The sequence below is a fragment of the Pleurodeles waltl genome, chromosome 2_2 (genome assembly GCF_031143425.1).
Source record: "Pleurodeles waltl isolate 20211129_DDA chromosome 2_2, aPleWal1.hap1.20221129, whole genome shotgun sequence".
NCBI lineage: Eukaryota > Metazoa > Chordata > Amphibia > Caudata > Salamandridae > Pleurodeles > Pleurodeles waltl.
The window spans coordinates 777,779,433-777,797,812 of NC_090439.1; the positions used below are offsets into that span (position 1 = coordinate 777,779,433).

The window sequence follows — 18,380 nt, forward strand, 5'->3', positions numbered from 1 at the left end:
TAATTGTAATAGAAATAGGGCACTGGCATTACTGCTGTGAAATATAAGTTATAGTCATTCCTGATTGAAAATAAAAATAGGTTGTGTACTCCTGTGGTATCAGAAACCGCAATATTTAAATATTCAAAGGTGCAGAGTGTATCAGTGTTTAACTTATCAACATGAGTATCCTTTCTAGAGGTGAATGGAAGCAAATAAGTTGGTCAATTGCTTGCTGAAGCTCAGGGATCAAGAGAGATGTATTTTTCAGGAATAGCTTAAGATGGCATATGTCACTGTGTAAAAATAAAGTTCTAGATGCCACATGACGGTCTCTTTTTATGCAAATAAGGGCTGGTGAAGAGTGGTTACTCAGCGGACCTGCCAATCAGCTGCACTTCATTTCACTTAAGACATTTGCCTCCCCTCAGTAATCTTGTTTGATTTTCGTTTTTATCTGTATTTTTCTGCTTTTTGTCTACATACTTACTGACACAGTAGTATTTGACCTACACTTTACAGCTTTGCTGTTGCATAAAAACTCTGATGTGCCCATTTATTGACAATCTAATTTTCCAGTTGTATTTTGCATGGTAAAGTGCATACTTTCATCTTTTCAGCTTAGGAGAATGAATTATCGCCTGCTTTTTTGTCCAGGCACACACAGCTTCATGCATGTGCTGCTGTAGTTAGTCTTTGATATTTAGTCTTTGAGCCATCCTTTCTCCTCCCTTGGAGAGGTAATCAAAATAACAATTGTTCCCTTAGATCATGTAAACCATTTATGGGGGGGCAAACAGTTGTACTAAGACTTCTTGGTATAGTAAAAATCCATAAACCGTTTTATAAAAAGAAAAATGTGTGTTCAAGTTTGACTAAATTACAAACAGAAGATAGCTAAATGATAATCAACTAAGGGATCCATGTGGTGGTGCAGTGCAGGTGACAGTAAAAAAAGGTGAGTGCGCACAGCAAAAAGTATTTTTTAAAATTTTATTTTTTATGGAAATAAAGGCACAAACGTAACTGTGTCAAGCAGTTATTTTTAAGGGCCAGACTCAAATGGCAGTTCAAACCCCTGGTTTGTATAAATCAATTAGTCAGAAAATACTCTGGAGGTTAGAATCCCACAGTGTATCAATTAAGCAGGAAAGCTGAGTCAGTGTTACCCTTTGATTGCAATATATATATATATATGTTCGATGGCATGTGTAGCTGCAGATACACATGCTGTGCACATCCCGCCATCTGGTGTTGGGCTCGGAGTGTTACAAGTTGTTTTTCTTCGAAGAAGTCTTTTCGAGTCACGAGACCGAGGGACTCCTCCCATTTCGACTCCATTGCGCATGGGCGTCGACTCCATCTTAGATTGTTTTTTTTCCGCCATCGGGTTCGGACGTGTTCCTTTTTGCTCCGTGTTTCGGGTCGGAAAGTTAGTTAGAATCTCGGAAAAATCGTCGGTATTGTTTGCGATCGGTATCGGGTTAGTTACAACAGATCGACACCGAATTAAGAAGAGCTCCGGTGGCCCTTCGGGTTTTTTTTCGATCCCCGTCGGGGCCTGGTCGGCCCGGCCCGTGTCTCTTCAAGGCTGATGGAACGGACCCCATTCCGCTTCTGTCCAAAATGCCATAACAAGTATCCATATACAGATCAACATCTGGTCTGTAACTTATGTTTGTCACCAGAACACAAGGAGGATACTTGTGAGGCCTGTCGAGCGTTTCGGTCCAGGAAGACACTCAGGGACCGAAGAGCAAGAAGACTGCAAATGGCGTCGGCGCCGACAGGACAAGGGCGTTTCGAGGAGGAGGAAGAAACATTCTCCACCCAGGATTCGGACTCTGAGGAGATCGATCCCAAGGAAACGCCGAAAACCGTGAGTAAGACGTCGAAACAAAGAACTCACGAGAAGACCGCTAAAGCCCAGGGGACGCCACCGCCAACAGGCCATGGCTTAACCCGAAAAATAGGTGACCGTTCATCGGCACCGAAAAAGGCCGAGCTGGTGTCGAAGTCATCCGACTCCGGTCGAGATACCGGCACACAGCAATCTCGGGCCCGAGATAGTGGCTCAGAGAAGATTCGCCACCGAAACGGGTCGGCACCGAGAGAGCACGACGCCGAAAGTAAAGAAGGTTTCGTCTGAGCCGAAAAAAGCAGTCGAAAAGGTTTCGGTACCGAAACATCCGGCCTCGGAACCGAAAACAAGTTCCTACACTGAGGAACAAGGACTGTCCACACAAATGAAGACACATAGATTTGGACAGGAATTAGAGACAATAGAGCCAGATCACACACAAAGACGGCTCTTTATTCAAAAAGATACAGGGAAGATCAGCACTCTTCCTCCAGTCAAAATGAAACGCAAGCTTGCCTTCCAAGACAAGGACAAACAGCCACACGCAAAGGTGGCTTAACAAGTAACACCGCCACCATCCCCGCATCACTCTCCGCAACCATCACCAGTAGCCACTCCACCAATGATGCAATCCCCAACTCATACAGGAATGAGTCAAGATGACCCTGACGCATGGGACCTTTATGACGCACCAGTGTCAGATAATAGTCCTGAATGCTATCCAGCTAGACCATCGCCACCAGAGGATAGTACAGGCTATGCACAGGTGGTGTCAAGAGCAGCGGCATTTCATAATGTCAGCCTTCATTCAGAGCCCATTGAAGACGACTTTCTTTTTAATACACTGTCGTCCACACACAGCCAATATCAGAGTCTTCCTATGCTACCCGGAATGCTAAAACACTCCAAACAAGTGTTTGAGGAGCCTGTTAAAGGGAGAGCCATTACTCCAAGAGGAGATAAAAAATATAAACTGCCACCAACAGACCCAGTGTACATTACACAACAGCTAACACCAGACTCTGTTGTAGTGGGAGCAGCGCGCAAAAGAGCCAACTCTCATACTTCAGGAGATGCACCACCTCCAGATAAAGAAAGTCGAAAATTCGATGCTGCAGGCAAAAGGGTGGCGGCACAGGCAGCAAACCAGTGGCGTATTGCAAATTCGCAAGCTTTGTTAGCCAGATATGATAGGGCCCATTGGGATGAGATGCAACACTTTATTGAACATTTACCCAAGGAGTTCCAAAAAAGAGCGCAGCAAGTAGTAGAAGAAGGACAGAGTATCTCCAATAATCAGATACGGTCAGCAATGGATGCTGCAGACACAGCTGCTAGAACTGTCAACACAGCAGTAACAATAAGGAGACCTGCATGGCTGCGTACATCAGGATTTAAACCAGAGATACAGCAAGCTGTGCTGAATATGCCATTCAACGGACAGCAGTTGTTTGGGCCGGAGGTGAACACTGCGATCGAAAAACTTAAGAAAGACACTGACACGGCCATAGCCATGGGCGCACTCTACTCCCCACAGAGCAGAAGCACATTTCGAAAGACACAATTTCGAGGGGGGTTTCGAGGGCAAACCACAGAAGCCACAACCTCACAAACAAAGCCCACTTACCAGAGCCAGTATCAGCGGGGAGGTTTTCGGAGACAATATAGAGGGGGACAATTTCAAAAGAATAGAGGAAAGTTCCAAAGTCCCAAAACTCCTCCAAACAAGCAGTGACTTCAAGGTCACAAATCTCCAACACATAACACCTGTGGGGGGGAGACTAACCAAGTTTTACAAACATTGGGAGGAAATAACAACAGACACTTGGGTCTTAGCAATTATCCAGCATGGTTATTGCATGAATTTCTCAAATTCCCTCCAAACGTCCCACCGAAAACACACAATATGTCAAAACAACATATAGATCTTCTAGGACTAGAAGTTCAGGCATTGCTACAGAAAGAAGCAATAGAATTAGTACCAAAATAACAAATAAACACAGGAGTTTACTCCCTGTACTTTCTGATACCCAAAAAAGACATAGGTCTAAGACCTATACTAATGTGGAGAAGTGTGGCTCAATGGTTAGAGCGGCAGACCCTGATGCAGAAATCTGGCCCGGGACCAGGGTTCAATTCCCGCCTCGGAAGGGTCTTTGGCTCAATTTCCTCGGGCCTGATAATTCTCGCATCGGTGCCTAATCTAATTCATGGGTCCCACTATGTAACTCTGGGCAATAGCTTGCTTAATCTCCACAACGGCCCCAACAGCGCTGGGATGCCTGGCTTCACCTTGGAGGTTACCCTGGAGTGGGCACCTCACAGGGAAAAGCCAGGAGGGGTTCCACAGCGGTATGCGTACAGCGCCTTGAGACCCTAACGGGTGAGTAGTGCGCTATACAAGTACAAAGTTTATAAAGTTTACTAGATCTCAGAACATTAAATACCTACATCAAATCAGATCACTTTCACATGGTTACATTACAAGACATAATCCCACTGCTCAAACAACAAGACTACATGACAACACTAGACCTAAAGGATGCATATTTCCATATACCAATACATCCTTCACACAGAAAGTACCTAAGGTTTGTATTCCAAGGGATACATTACCAATTCAAAGTGTTGCCATTCAGAATAACAACTGCACCAAGAGTTTTTACAAAATGCCTGGAAGTAGTAGCTGCACATATCAGAAGGCAGCAAATACATGTGTTCCCGTACCTAGACGATTGGTTAATCAAAACCAACACGCTAAGACGGTGTTCACAACACACAAGATATGTCATAGAAATCCTCCACAAACTAGGTTTCTCAATCAACTACACAAAGTCACACCTTCTGCCGTGTCAAACACAGCAATACTTAGGAGCGACAATCAACACAGCAAAAGGGATTGCCACTCCAAGTCCACAAAGAGTTCACACATTTCACAATGTAATACAGACCATGTATCCAAAACAAAAGATACAAGTCAAACTGGTGATGAAACTACTAGGCATGATGGCTTCATGCATAGCCATTGTCCCAAACGCAAGGTTGCACATGCGGCCCTTACAACAGTGCCTAGCATCACAATGGTCACAAGCACAGGGTCAGCTTCTAGATCTGGTGTTGATAGACTGCCAAACATACATCTCGCTTCAATGGTGGAACAGTATAAATTTAAACCAAGGGCGGCCTTTCCAAGACCCAGTGCCACAATACGTAATAACAGATGCTTCCATGATAGGGTGGGGAGCACACCTCAATCAACACAGCATCCAAGGACAATGGGACATACAGCAAAGACAGTTTCACATAAATCACTTAGAACTGTTAGCGGTATTTCTAGCGCTCAAAGCATTTCAACCCATAATAAGCCACAAACACATTCTTGTCAAAACAGACAACATGACAACAATGTATTACCTAAACAAACAGGAAGGGACACACTCGACACAGTTGTGTCTCCTAACACAGAAAATATGGCATTGGGCGATTCACAACCACATTCGCCTAATAGCACAATTTATTCCAGGAATTCAGAACCAGTTAGCAGACAATCTCTCTCGGGATCACCAACAGATCCACGAATGGGAGATTCACCCCCAAATACTAAACACTTACTTCCAAATTTGGGGAACACCACAAATAGATCTATTTGCAACAAAGGAAAACTCAAAATGCCAAAACTTCGCATCCAGGTACCCACAAGATCAGTCTCAGGGCAATGCGTTATGGATGAGCTGGTCAGGGATATTTGCTTACGCTTTTCCCCCTCTCCCACTCCTTCCATATCTAGTAAACAAATTGAGTCAAAACAAACTCAAACTCATACTAATAGCACCGACATGGGCAAGACAACCTTGGTACACAACACTACTAGACCTCTCAGTAGTACCTCATGTCAAACTACCAAACAGTCCAGATCTGTTAACACAACACAAACAACAGATCAGACATCCAAATCCAGCATCGCTGAATCTAGCAATTTGGCTCCTGAAATCCTAGAATTCGGACACTTAGACCTCACACAAGAATGTATGGAGGTCATAAGACAAGCTAGGAAACCTACCACTAGACACTGCTATGCAAATAAGTGGAAAAGATTTGTTTATTACTGCCATAATAATCAGATTCAACCCTTACACGCATCTGCCAAAGATATAGTAGGATACTTACTACAATTGCAAAAGTCAAAGCTAGCTTTCTCTTCAATAAAGATACATCTTGCCACAATTTCAGCTTACCTGCAAATTACGCACTCAACTTCATTATTTAGGATACCAGTCATAAAAGCATTTATGGAAGGCCTAAGGAGAATTATACCACCAAGAACACCACCAGTTCCTTCATGGAACCTCAACATTGTCTTAACACGACTCATGGGTCCACCTTTTGAGCCCATGCACTCTTGTGAAATGCAATACTTAACATGGAAAGTTGCATTTTTGATTGCCATCACATCTCTAAGAAGAGTGAGTGAAATTCAAGCATTTACCATACAAGAACCATTTATTCAAATACACAAGCATAAAGTAGTTCTACGGACAAATCCAAAAATTTTACCAAAAGTGATCTCACCGTTCCACTTGAATCAAACTGTAGAATTACCAGTGTTCTTCCCACAGCCAGATTCTGTAGCTGAAAGAGCACTGCATACATTAGACATCAAAAGAGCGCTAATGTACTACATTGACAGAACAAAACTAATTCGAAAAACAAAACAACTATTTATTGCTTTCCAAAAACCTCATACAGGGAATCCAATTTCTAAACAAGGCATTGCTAGATGGATAGTTAAGTGTATTCAAACCTGCTATCTTAAAGCAAAGAGAGAGCTGCCTATTACACCAAAGGCATACTCAACCAGAAAGAAAGGTGCTACCATGGCCTTTCTAGGAAATATTCCAATGAACGAAATATGTAAGGCAGCAACATGGTCTACGCCTCATACATTTACCAAACACTACTGTGTAGATGTGTTAACTGTACAACAGGCCACAGTAGGTCAAGCTGTACTACGAACATTATTTCAAACAACTTCAACTCCTACAGGCTGAACCACCGCTTTTGGGGAGATAACTGCTTACTAGTCTATGCACAGCATGTGTATCCGCAGCTACACATGCCATAGAACGGAAAATGTCACTTACCCAGTGTACATCTGTTCGTGGCATTAGTCACTGCAGATTCACAAGCGCCCACCCGCCTCCCCAGGAGCCTGTAGCCGTTTAGAAGTTGATCTTGAACATTTGTAAATTTGTAAATATATTACTTTAAACTTCATTATGTACATACGTATTCACTCCATTGCATGGGCACTATTACTAGCATACACAACTCCTACCTCACCCTCTGCGGGGAAAACAATCTAAGATGGAGTCGACACCCATGCGCAATGGAGTCAAAATGGGAGGAGTCCCTCGGTCTCGTGACTCGAAAAGACTTCTTCGAAGAAAAACAACTTGTAACACTCCGAGCCCAACACCAGATGGCGGGATGTGCACAGCATGTGAATCTGCAGCGACTAATGCCACAAACAGATGTAAACTGGGTAAGTGACATTTTCCATATATATATATATATATATACATATATATATATATATATATATATATATATATATATATATATATACACATATATATATGTGTATATATATATATATATATATATATATATATATATATATATATATACACATATATATATATGTGTATATATATATATATATATATATACACATATATATATATATGTGTATATATATATATATATATATATATACACATATATATATATGTGTATATATATATATAATATTATGAATTACAAATGCACCTATAAACTGGTTACAGGCTTACCTCTTATTTGCAGGGAAATTATATATTCGTCGACAAATTGGGCCAACTTCTAGTAGTGAGGATTCAAAAGTATAAATTCATCGCAATCTTTTCTATATTTTGGTACTAAACGAAGGTATGCATAAAACATCTCTAATGGATCCCCTGTCCATATAAAGAATAATTCAGAGAAGCAAGCCATCATGTTTGCTTGTGTCGCATATCAAGGAAATAATTCCATTCATAGTGATTGTAATGTTAAGATTGTTGTGCTCTGTAACAGGGAGTTTCGTAATTGATGGGAATCTGAAGCTTCACCTGAGAAAACCTGTTTTGAATTAAACAGTTAGAAATGGCATCATGTATTCATAAACCCTCCCCAACTTTATGCCATGTGGGGTGGGGGTCACGGGCTCTGTGCCAAGAGGCCTTTCACCTCTGAAAATGGCTGGACCACTAAGGGATCTTCTAGGTGGTGAACTACTTGGCAGGATCATTGTGTGCCAGAGCAGAGGAGCTCAGCCATCGGATCCTAGTGGATCACAAATGGAAGTTACCCTTGCAGGTGGTGCAAAGTCTCTTCTGTGAATGGGGAGAACCTTGGACATGATCTGGTTGCCACTGGTGTGAACACACAAGTGTCAGCACTTCTGCGTGTTGGAGCTTCTAAGGTGTCTCTCACTCACAGATGTGCTTTGCCTCAACTGGAACTCAGGATTCCTGTATTCCTTTCCACTGTTGCCACTCCTGCCTTGAGCCCTTAATAAGTTCAGGACAGACTGAGGCCAGGACATCCCTGTGGCTTTGAATTGGTTATGGACAGTATGGCACCTGGAACTCTGGGCTTCAGCATCTGCCCTCTGATCAGGCTGCCCCTCCAAGAGTATCTGTTGTTGTAGCAGCAGGATTGGGTTCTCCTCCCAGGCCTTTGCAGTTTCCACCTTCATGCATGGAGATAGCACACCAAGAGTTGAATACATTCAGCCTTCTTCCGTAGGTGGTGGTAGTTATCTTTTGGAGCAAGGCATCCCTTGACAAAAACTGTGCACTCCTGTTGTTGGTACAAGTTTGTGATTTGGTGCATTATATGCAAGGTTGATCCCCACCAGGCCAAACTTTCCGATGTCCTGTTATTTGTTTTATCTCTTGCCCGGCAAGGCCTTGCTTTTGGCACAGTTAAACGTTATCTTTTTGACCTTTCTGCCTACTTACCTGATCAGCCCTAGTTGTTTAAATCACCCATTGTTATGCAATTTCTGAAAGGACTACAACATACGTCTCCCTCATCTCCTTTTGTGATACCCCAGTGGGGCCTCAAACTGTTTATTATCACCTCGGCACTGTATGTGAGTGAGCTTCATGCTCTGTGTTAAGCCACTGTACACTACCACCTCCTCAGACAAGTTGGTTTGAGAACTAGGACATCCTTTCCTGCGAAAGCTGTGATGCTGTTCCAAGATGGTTGAACAATCACCGTGCCAGCGTTCTATGCTTCACATCACTCTTCTGAGGTGGAGCAGAGACTCCACAGCTTAGACCCCATGAAAGCTGTTAGAAACTGTGTCTCTAGTTGGCAGTCATTTTACTCCCTGTCCAAGTAGGGACCCTCACTCTTGTCAGGATAAGGGAGTCACACACCTAAGATAACCCCTGCTCACCCCCTTGGAAGTTTGGCTCAGGCAGTCAGGCTTATCTCAGAGGCAATGTGTAAAGTATTTGTACACACACACACACACACACACATGTATACAGTAATACAGTGAAAACACCACAAAAGTACTCAACACCAGTTTAGAAAAATAGTCAATAGTTATCTGAGTAAAACCAGATCAAAATGGCAAAAATCCAACATACACAAATAATGGTTTAAAAGAGTCTTAATCAGAAAAATCAGTGGTTGTATCCTTATAACACCCAGCACCTTGGATGCATAAAAAAAAGATGCTGCAAAGGAGGTGGTGCGTCGGAAAAGCAAGCGATGCATCGATTTCTCCACTGAATGGGTGATGCATGGATTATTTTCCCGCCGGGCTGGAGATTAATCGATTCCTTACTGCAGTGCAGCATAGGTGAAGAAAATGAGCCCTGGGATGATGCGTGGAAAATCCAGGCACACAGCTATAATGGATCTGCTCTGAAGCAGGCGATGCGTCGATTTTTTGCCGCAGTGCATGGCGCATGGATTTTACTTCAGGTCACCAGCTTCCACTTTCAAGGGCCCAGGGACCGGTATTGGTACCAGTTGGCAAGTCAGGGGACTCGGCAGAAGAGCCTAGGCACTAGGAAGATGAAGTCTTTGCTGTCCTTGAGACTTCACAACAGGAGGCAAGCTCAATTCAAGCCCTTGAAGAACCTTGGAAAGCAGGATGTAGAAAGCGAAGTCCAGGACAGAAGTACCAGCAGCAGCAGGCCAGCACAGCAAAGCAACAGGCAAAGTGGCAGGTCCTCCTCAAGCATCCTGCTCTTCTCCCTGGCAATATATCCTCAGTCCAGACGTGTTCTGAAGTTGTGGGGTCAGCAGTCCAGTACTTATACTAATTTCTGCCTTTAAAGTAGGCACACTTCAAAGGAAAGTCTTTGTAGTGCACAAGACCCTTCCTCTCCCTGTCCTGGCCCCAGGCACACTCTAGGGGGTTGGAGACTGCACTGTGTGAGGACATGAACAGCCCTATTCACATGCAGGTGCCAGCTCCTCCCACCACTCTAGCTCAGGAAGACCCATCAGGATATGCAGGACACACCTCAGCTCCTTTGTATCACTGTCTAGAGTGAATTCACAAACAGCCTAACTGTCAGTCTGACCCAAACGTGTATTCAGCAGCTAGGCAGAGACACAGGATGGTTAAGCAAGAAAATGCCCACTTTCTAAAAGTGGCATTTTCAAGTTTGCAATCTAAAAACCAACTGTTCCAAAAGATGTATTTTAAATTGTGAGTTCAGAGACCCCAAACTCCACATCTCTATTTGCTCCCAATGGGAAACTGCACTTAAAAGATATTTCAAGGCAGTCCCCATGTTAACCTGTGGGGGAGATAGGCCTTGCAATAGTGAAAAAATAATTTAGCAGTATTTCACTAGCAGGACATGTAAAACACAGCAATACATGTCCTACCTTTGACATAGATCGCATACCTTTTAAATACACTGCACCCTGCCGATGGGGCTGCCTTGGGCCAAACTTAGTGGTGACTCACATGTAGTAAAAGGGAAGTTTTGGGCCTTGCAGTTCCAACCTGCCCACACAGACACTGCCGTGAAAGGTCTGAAACATGTTTACAGGGCTACTCATATGGGTGGCATAATTAGTGCTGCAATGGACTTTGCTCATTTTTACCAGGGCCAAAGCTGCTGCAACTGCATTAGCATGCAGAGTCCCTGTCCTAGACATATGCCAGGCAGATACATGGGTGTCCCACCAGAGGTTCACAAAGCACTACTGTTGAGACAGCCACGTTTGCCAAGAGGGGCACTTTGCCTGCTCCCTTCTGCAGGACTTTCTGTTTTTAATCCATTCACAAACCTGCCTTCAATAGGTATTGCTTTGGTATCTATCCAAAAGATTCAAATTCAGTGGCTAGAAGTCTCATTCAAAAGAACAAGTTACTTACCTTTGGTAACACTTTCTAGCACAGAAACCTCACCGATCCTCACATCCTCTCTGTTCTGCGGTTGGACCCTACCCATTAATAAGATCCAAAGTCTAGGAATCTGCATACCAGTCTACCAGTTTGCCTTTGGGGCTCCATGTCTGGTGCCATGGACGGTTTCAAAAGCAGTTGACTTCAGTATGTGGAAGTGGTGCTTTAATGGCCCCTGACGTAATTCCTGGAGTGGAACGGCATCAGTGTAAAGCCTCATGGCTCCACCATCCGGCGCGCAGAGGTATTGCGAAAAGGTTTGCTGATCCAATCAGACACCGCGGATTAGGCAAAAGGTGATAAATCTGTGGCTAGATAGTCTCTACCAGAAACAGCTTTACTGAAGGTAAATAACTTGTTCATTAAAACAACAGTTGCCACAAAGCAGTTTCTGAGTGTGATGTAACAGATGCTAAAAATCGAAGTGAGAACACTATATAAACTAACTGAATCCAATGAAGCCTTGCTAAATTTTAAAACCGGTCGAGGGCTTTTGTGGGCTCAGGGCCATTAATTGTTGAAGGCAGTTTCTCACTTAGTAAGAATACAAAAAAAACTGCATATATTTGGGTGTGATTGGAAATTTAGTGATCAAAATGATATAGATATAATCCTAGAGATGCCAACATCATACAGTCCTACGTCACCAACAATAATGGGAGAATCTAATAAGCAGTGGTCACTGAGTAATGAGCTTTTTCCACAATTACCTCTCCAGGGTTCTCCATCTGCCATTCCTTTACTTCAGCAGATAATTGGTGCTGGCATCCAGAGCTGGGATGCATGGTCCTCTATTCCTTCGAGCTGTAGGCCTGCAGCCTCCAACTTTGACGAGGGTTTAATTGTACAGCCTTTTGAGGTTACAGCATATCTGCATGTTTTCAGTCTCCTCCTCAATCCCTCTCTTGCTTCTTTTGGTTATATTTTTTTCGGATGTTGTACTCTGTTAAGCACCTGTACTCCTGTGAAACCTAACATTGTATTTTGCAGATGTCAAAATGTTTGGTTGGATCATTTAGACTCCAAGAGCTGCCAGGCTTACATGATTTCTAATTTGTCTGGTGCTTTTCCCACACATTGAAAGACAAGGGACTAAGGACAAAAGAATAAGTCAGTGGTGTTTCCTCAAGTTCTATAAATATTTCAGACTATTAATCTCACACTCTCCTTCAACTTCCTGCCCACAGCCACTTTTTGGAATCAGAATGTGCATGTCATCCTGGTAGATAGATGAAATGCAATTAAGTGAAATGTGGATTTTGAGCACCTTGGCTATCTGTCTTTGTGTCGTTTCCCTTCATGTGGCCATCTGTTGTGTAGCTTCCTGTTGTGACTTGTCTTCTATATAGTTCTAGCCATGTGTACTGTATTTTAAATGATAGATGTTTCTATTTCCAAACTGTCATAACCAATGTTCCATCTAATTTGTGTTCTCGGTATGCTGTTTTAAAGGTGTGCTGTGTGCTGCACCAAATGCTGCCTGTACGGAAGATAAGCAATATGAGAGCACATGGGATGTGCAAGCTACAAAATTAGTGGTCTACATCCACCCCTTCTCTCTTCCCCCAAACTCCCTCTAATCTCCTTGTCCTCTCATTCCACCCTTTCTCTATCAAATCTGTATCTTGGTTATGATTCTCTTTGACTCATCTTGCTCGTCTGCTTGTCTTCAACTTCGTTTGTCCTCTTTGTCTACCTATTCCTTTTGTTTGTCTTACCATCCTTTCTTTCCCTTTTCCACTCTCCTTTCTTTCCTTCTCTGTCCTGCTTATTCACTTCGTTTTCTAGTTCACGTCCAGAGCGCCTCCTCTCCATAAATGCCATTTCCTCTCTGCATTAAAATCTCCATTGCTCTCTTCAAAATATTCTTCCCTCTCCATCTTTATCTTATTTCTATCCTTTCTACTTTCCGCCTTTCCTTTTTTTATTTCCAGTCCCTGTTATTAACTTTTCTCTACACTTCCATCCACAGTGCATCATTTGCTCTGTATTTGTTCATTCGGTAACCTTGCATTAGCTTGCACTGCGAACCCAAATTGTACTAATAATATTGATAAGTACCAGTTTAGAGACTGGCTCAAATGTACTAGCACTTCGCACTGGTTGTGTGTTACAAAAGTGGCACAAATCCATCACCGTGTTGTGGTGGGATTTACTTTCCAACACAAATTGTGATTTGCATTTGAAAGTTGCCTTTAGTAATGCAAAGTAACGTTGTGGCCTGTATTATGCTACTTTGTGTCAAGGGGGGGCATACCATTGGTGGTGTATGGACTTTCTCATGCACCCATCTATGGGTTTTGAGGAACATCTCTATCTACTAACGTGTAGACTGGGGTATGTGCCATAAGATTGTCTCCTTGAGGCAGGTGGAGCAGCAGAGCAATTGTTAAGTCTCCATATTTCTCAGAATTTGCATATGCATTACATTGGGCAGCGCACATCATAATGGAAATAGTCTTAAAGAATAGTTGTACAGGGAAGGTCCCCTTCCATTACAAAACCAATGCTTGTCAGAACGCTCACTTTTGTGCTCTGATGTAAGACAGAGGTGGCTTACCAAAACATTAATACGGAGAGCCAAGCCAAGGGATGGCTCTGGCTCTAAAAGCCCGTGCACATGCCTGAGACTTGAAACTTTGCGGCATGTCAATCATGCAGGATCATGTTAAAATGTAGTAATGTGACTTCAAAATAAAAAAAAACTGTATTTCTTAAACACGCACGTTTCACCTTAGTACATCACATTATTTGCAAGATAAGTATTAAAAATGAGATTTTTTGTTGGGATATGAATGAGAGACATTCCTGACTCCCTACTCCACCCTCTTCCCACAATCCCTCGCCCCCGACTATGCGGTTGGGGAAAGAAAAGACTAAGCAGCAAATCAGAAGTCATGTGAAAGTAGCCTAGATTTGTATTACAGGTTGAGCAACATAATAGGCTATTAAATGGAACAAACGAAATGTTTTTATGAATTCAGCTCACATATTTGAAGGTGCTCTCGTGTGTAATAATGAACAAAAAGGAGGGTCCGTTTAAAAAAATATTTGCCTGTGAAAAGGTTTTATGACCTGTCCTCCCAGTAGGCTGCACGTGCGGCCTACAGGGCATGTAGGTCATAACTGACACTCCGATTAGGCAACTGTTTGTGTCCAGGTAAGTAGAAGTGAAGGATATATTTCTCTCACCTGTTGCTTCTTTACAATATAGTATCTGATTTTAGGTTGTTTGTTTTTTGTACCTAGCTGCGCTGCTGCAGGGCATATTCTTGATTTATAATATAATGCTATATAACCTTATCAAACTTTTGATAGGAAAGTAGCATGAAAACAACGAAATGCAAATTAACAGTAATGTGCATTACATTTACCTCCCTTCCCTCCTTTCTAAGCTTTGCCTACTAATTGCCACCTAAAAAGACGGAAGGGATAAAACAAAAGGCGCTACCAAGAGAGTCGTTTGTGTTTGAATAGACTTCCCTCATGCAGAGAAGAGGTTCCTGCAAACTAGTGGGAGCCAGGCCTTGTAGAAGGCCTGAACCACGTGATAGTTTGAGGGAAAGCGTTTTCAGAGAGCCGAACCTTGATCTCCGGGGTTGGAGCTGGGAGGCAGGAGTGAACTGCACACAGTTGAGACAAGGATTCACCTTGTTTGGATTTGGGGTGTGAGGAACTCTGTGCTGCTTCTGTTGCTGCAGCACATATGGAGACTACAGGAAGCAGATCCTTTAGCTGAAAAAAATAGGAGTGGAACCCTTACAAATGTTTATTCTGATTAGGTGGGACTCCACCAGTTTCTGACAAGGCTACCAACTAAAAATAAAAGCAATAATTCCAAGATGTTTTCCCATTAGTTCTCATTAGTGCGTGTGCTATTGTGGAACATAAGCTTACAGTAGTCAACAATAGGTTCCTTTTAATTATGTGCGAATCTTTATTTTAGAAATTGAATAAATTAAATAGAATCCAAGTTTAAAACTTTCCTTCGAATTTTCAGGTTGGATGGAAATACCGGTTTCGAGTTTGGTGACTATTCACCCTCAATGAATGGCGGAAGTAAGAAAAACGACAAAAATGGATCTGTACAGTCATCGAAATTCTGCCATGAATGTGGAACTAAATACCCCGTAGAGTCTGCAAAGTTCTGCTGTGAATGTGGAGTGCGAAGAATGGTTCTGTGAACACTTTCCCATGAACAGCAGACACATGCTCTTTTCCGTGTTTTTTGCCTGGGAAGCACGAGCTCTGTGTATATTGTAATTTATGTTGCAAGCATTTGGATTAGAACTGCATATACTGTAGAAATACTTATGCCAACATAAGATATAGATCTATATATTCACATTATATCACTATTTTGGCATTTTCAAGTAATTTGCAAACAATATAATGATGTCTATTCAGCTCGTATCACATTTAAAGACGACGACCAGTTTTATAAAGAACACGTTTTGGGTGTATTGAAGTTGGTGAAGCAGAATTAATTTCCTTACATGTAAAATAATCTGTTTCTTGATGGTGTGTTTTGGCAGCTGTAGGTTATTACACCAAGGAGTACAGATAAATATACATGAACAAATATTTCGAGGCAAGCATTCTCCTGTGTGGGTCTTTTACTTTCTCTTCAAGGGTTAGCTGACTCGTGTCCTGGTTGGTGTCTCATTCTTGTACTTATTTGCATAGTGCGTGTTACATTTTACACAGTTATCACATAATCGCATCTCTGGAAAAGCAAGCGTTTAGTGAGTACATTTTTTATTTTTTATTTTTATTTTTTTTACCACGGCTCTTAAGTGGCTTTGTTGTTCCGGTATGCGCACGAGTAGTAGAGGTATTGTAGCTACAAGCAGATCGAGTTGCTGAACACTTAAGTCGGCGGTCACCGTCTGTTGGTTGATTTGTGTGCCTGCTTCTCTGTCCCGCTGAACAGCAAGGTAATGCTTATTACTACGTCTAAGTAAAATGGTATCTAGTCCAAAAATAGCAATAACTACTTCTGCAAATAGGCTTTATAAATCAAAGGATGTTTTTGGTCCATGATTACTTTTTCCTGTGTTTCTTTTGGTTGGTGCTTGGTTGGATGTGGCATTTATCACGTTGTTCCGCTTTTCACGCAGCCTGTTCAAAGTCATACTTCTGTTACTTTGAAATCTGCGTTGTGCCTATTTGCCCTCTATGCCCATTGATTCAGCGTGCAAACGAGCTTAGTGGTTAATACAAAAGCACTCGACGTTTTACCAAGCTTGCCTTGGGATTTTTGTTGCTGTCTTCATTTCAACGGTGATGTTTCCATTGTCCTTTGTCAAGTTTTCCAAGTCGTTGCCATCATTTTTGATTACATCACACATGATATTTAGCTTAACCTCTGTGAGGAGTCTTTCCTTGTAGTTCACGCAGTCATCCTGTGCATTCCCTCACAGTTTCTTTGGTGTACTTGATCTGTTGTATCTGCCTTAATATAGCACTATCACACATGCTTTTCCCTTGGGTGCTTACGCTTCTCCTATTTCTTTTCACCTTTTCATACATTTTTCACAGAATCCAGAGGAATCCGTTGTCCTTGTCGCACAAGTGTTGAACAATGCTGGGCGTTTTCTGCTAATCCTTAAGCCTCTGTTTTATTTCTATTTCTAACGTTTACTAGTAAATACTAATACCACATCAAGCTGGGGTACCCAGCTTGCCTTCAGGGTAACAGTCGCTCGGTATCATCTTTTAGCATCCATTTTCTTTAACAGTATAAACCCTACTTTATTTCTGGGCGCTATAGTGGTTGGCAACAGTGAGCTAGTAGATGGAGTTGCTGACTCTTATCCGTGGCAGCTTAGTGTTAGAAATCTCATCTTCGGCAGTCCCGCACTACTCTGTCTTGTAAAATGCAAAGATTGATCTAATGCTTGCTTACTCATACTACTTCTTGTATTTCCCCAGCTATGTGTGTCAGTAATGCCAAAACTAGGGAGCTTGTCTTTGTTTGCAGTGCACAAAGTGGTTGGCCTCATAGGGATACTGTCCATTTTGTGGATTGAGCGAAGGAATGTAGGAAAACCGAGTAAAGATTGCTGGAATCATCGTAGTTGATGCCAAATTACGAAGGCGGGCGCATGAAACTTTGTTCATGCCTCCTTTAACCGCTTAATATTGCTGCCTGTTGGGGGTTCTGAGACCAATATTTTGTAAGTTAACCTACTGTAATGCCTTGAAAACACTGACGTTTTTAAACTAATTTTGTGGATGTTTACCATTCACATTGTTTGCATTTATATTTTTTTGTCGAGTATAGATTTTCCCAAAAGTAATTTGATATTTTGATTTCGCAGTTAATTTATATTTCTGCAGTTCAGTGTCAGTCCGTAGCATGTTATTTGTGTAAACTCTCACTCGTAAATGTGAGTTTTATTCCTTTATATGTACCTAAAACTTCTATATGTGATAAATCAACATTTCACATATTTATTTTTTTGTAACACTATGCTTATCTAAAATATACATTTTGGTTTTATATTTCTAATATTATGTTATGCGCCGACCTGAAATTTGAGCAAAATATGTTGCACTGTCATGTCTTTTCACACACCAATTTACTAAGTTTGTTTTTCTGTAACGATTCTTTATTATTTTAGCATATGTTGTTTATTAGAAACGTCATAAAAGATATGTTGAACATTTCCTACGATTTATTTTATGCAGCTCATCATAAGTTTTTCATGTACTGAAATAATGTTTAACTGTCATCATGTAATATTTCAGTTTGCTACTAATTCTAAAGAGATGAGACGATAATGGAAGCCACAATATTGTACATTTGGTCAATGTAAATAAAATAAGTTGCAGTTTTAGGTGTTTTACTCTTTTGAATTTAGTATAAATCAGGTTTGAAACAGCACATATTTGACAAATGTAATGTATTACTTTTGAAATCCAAATCTAAGTGAGATTTTGCTTTGTCTTACTTGTTTTGTGCGATAGCCCAAACCCAACATTTGAAAGCTGAAAGAGAAATCTTTCATTTATTGGGAGATGAGTAATACTGAAAACGTTAGACCTATAATCTGTAGAAACATTACT

General features: G+C 41.8%; 1 protein-coding gene across 4 annotated transcripts in view; it reads left to right on the forward strand.

Moving 5' to 3' along the window:
* Positions 1 to 18,151, forward strand: part of ZC2HC1A (zinc finger C2HC-type containing 1A) — a 234,617-nt gene extending 216,466 nt beyond the window's left edge. For all 4 annotated transcript variants that reach the window (XM_069220395.1, XM_069220393.1, XM_069220392.1 and 1 more), the window contains one exon: positions 15,310 to 18,151. In XM_069220395.1, the coding sequence (XP_069076496.1) occupies positions 15,310 to 15,493 (184 nt within the window). In that variant the 3' untranslated portion in view covers positions 15,494 to 18,151. The remainder of the gene's footprint in view (positions 1 to 15,309) is intronic.
* The last annotated feature ends 229 nt before the right edge of the window (positions 18,152 to 18,380 follow it).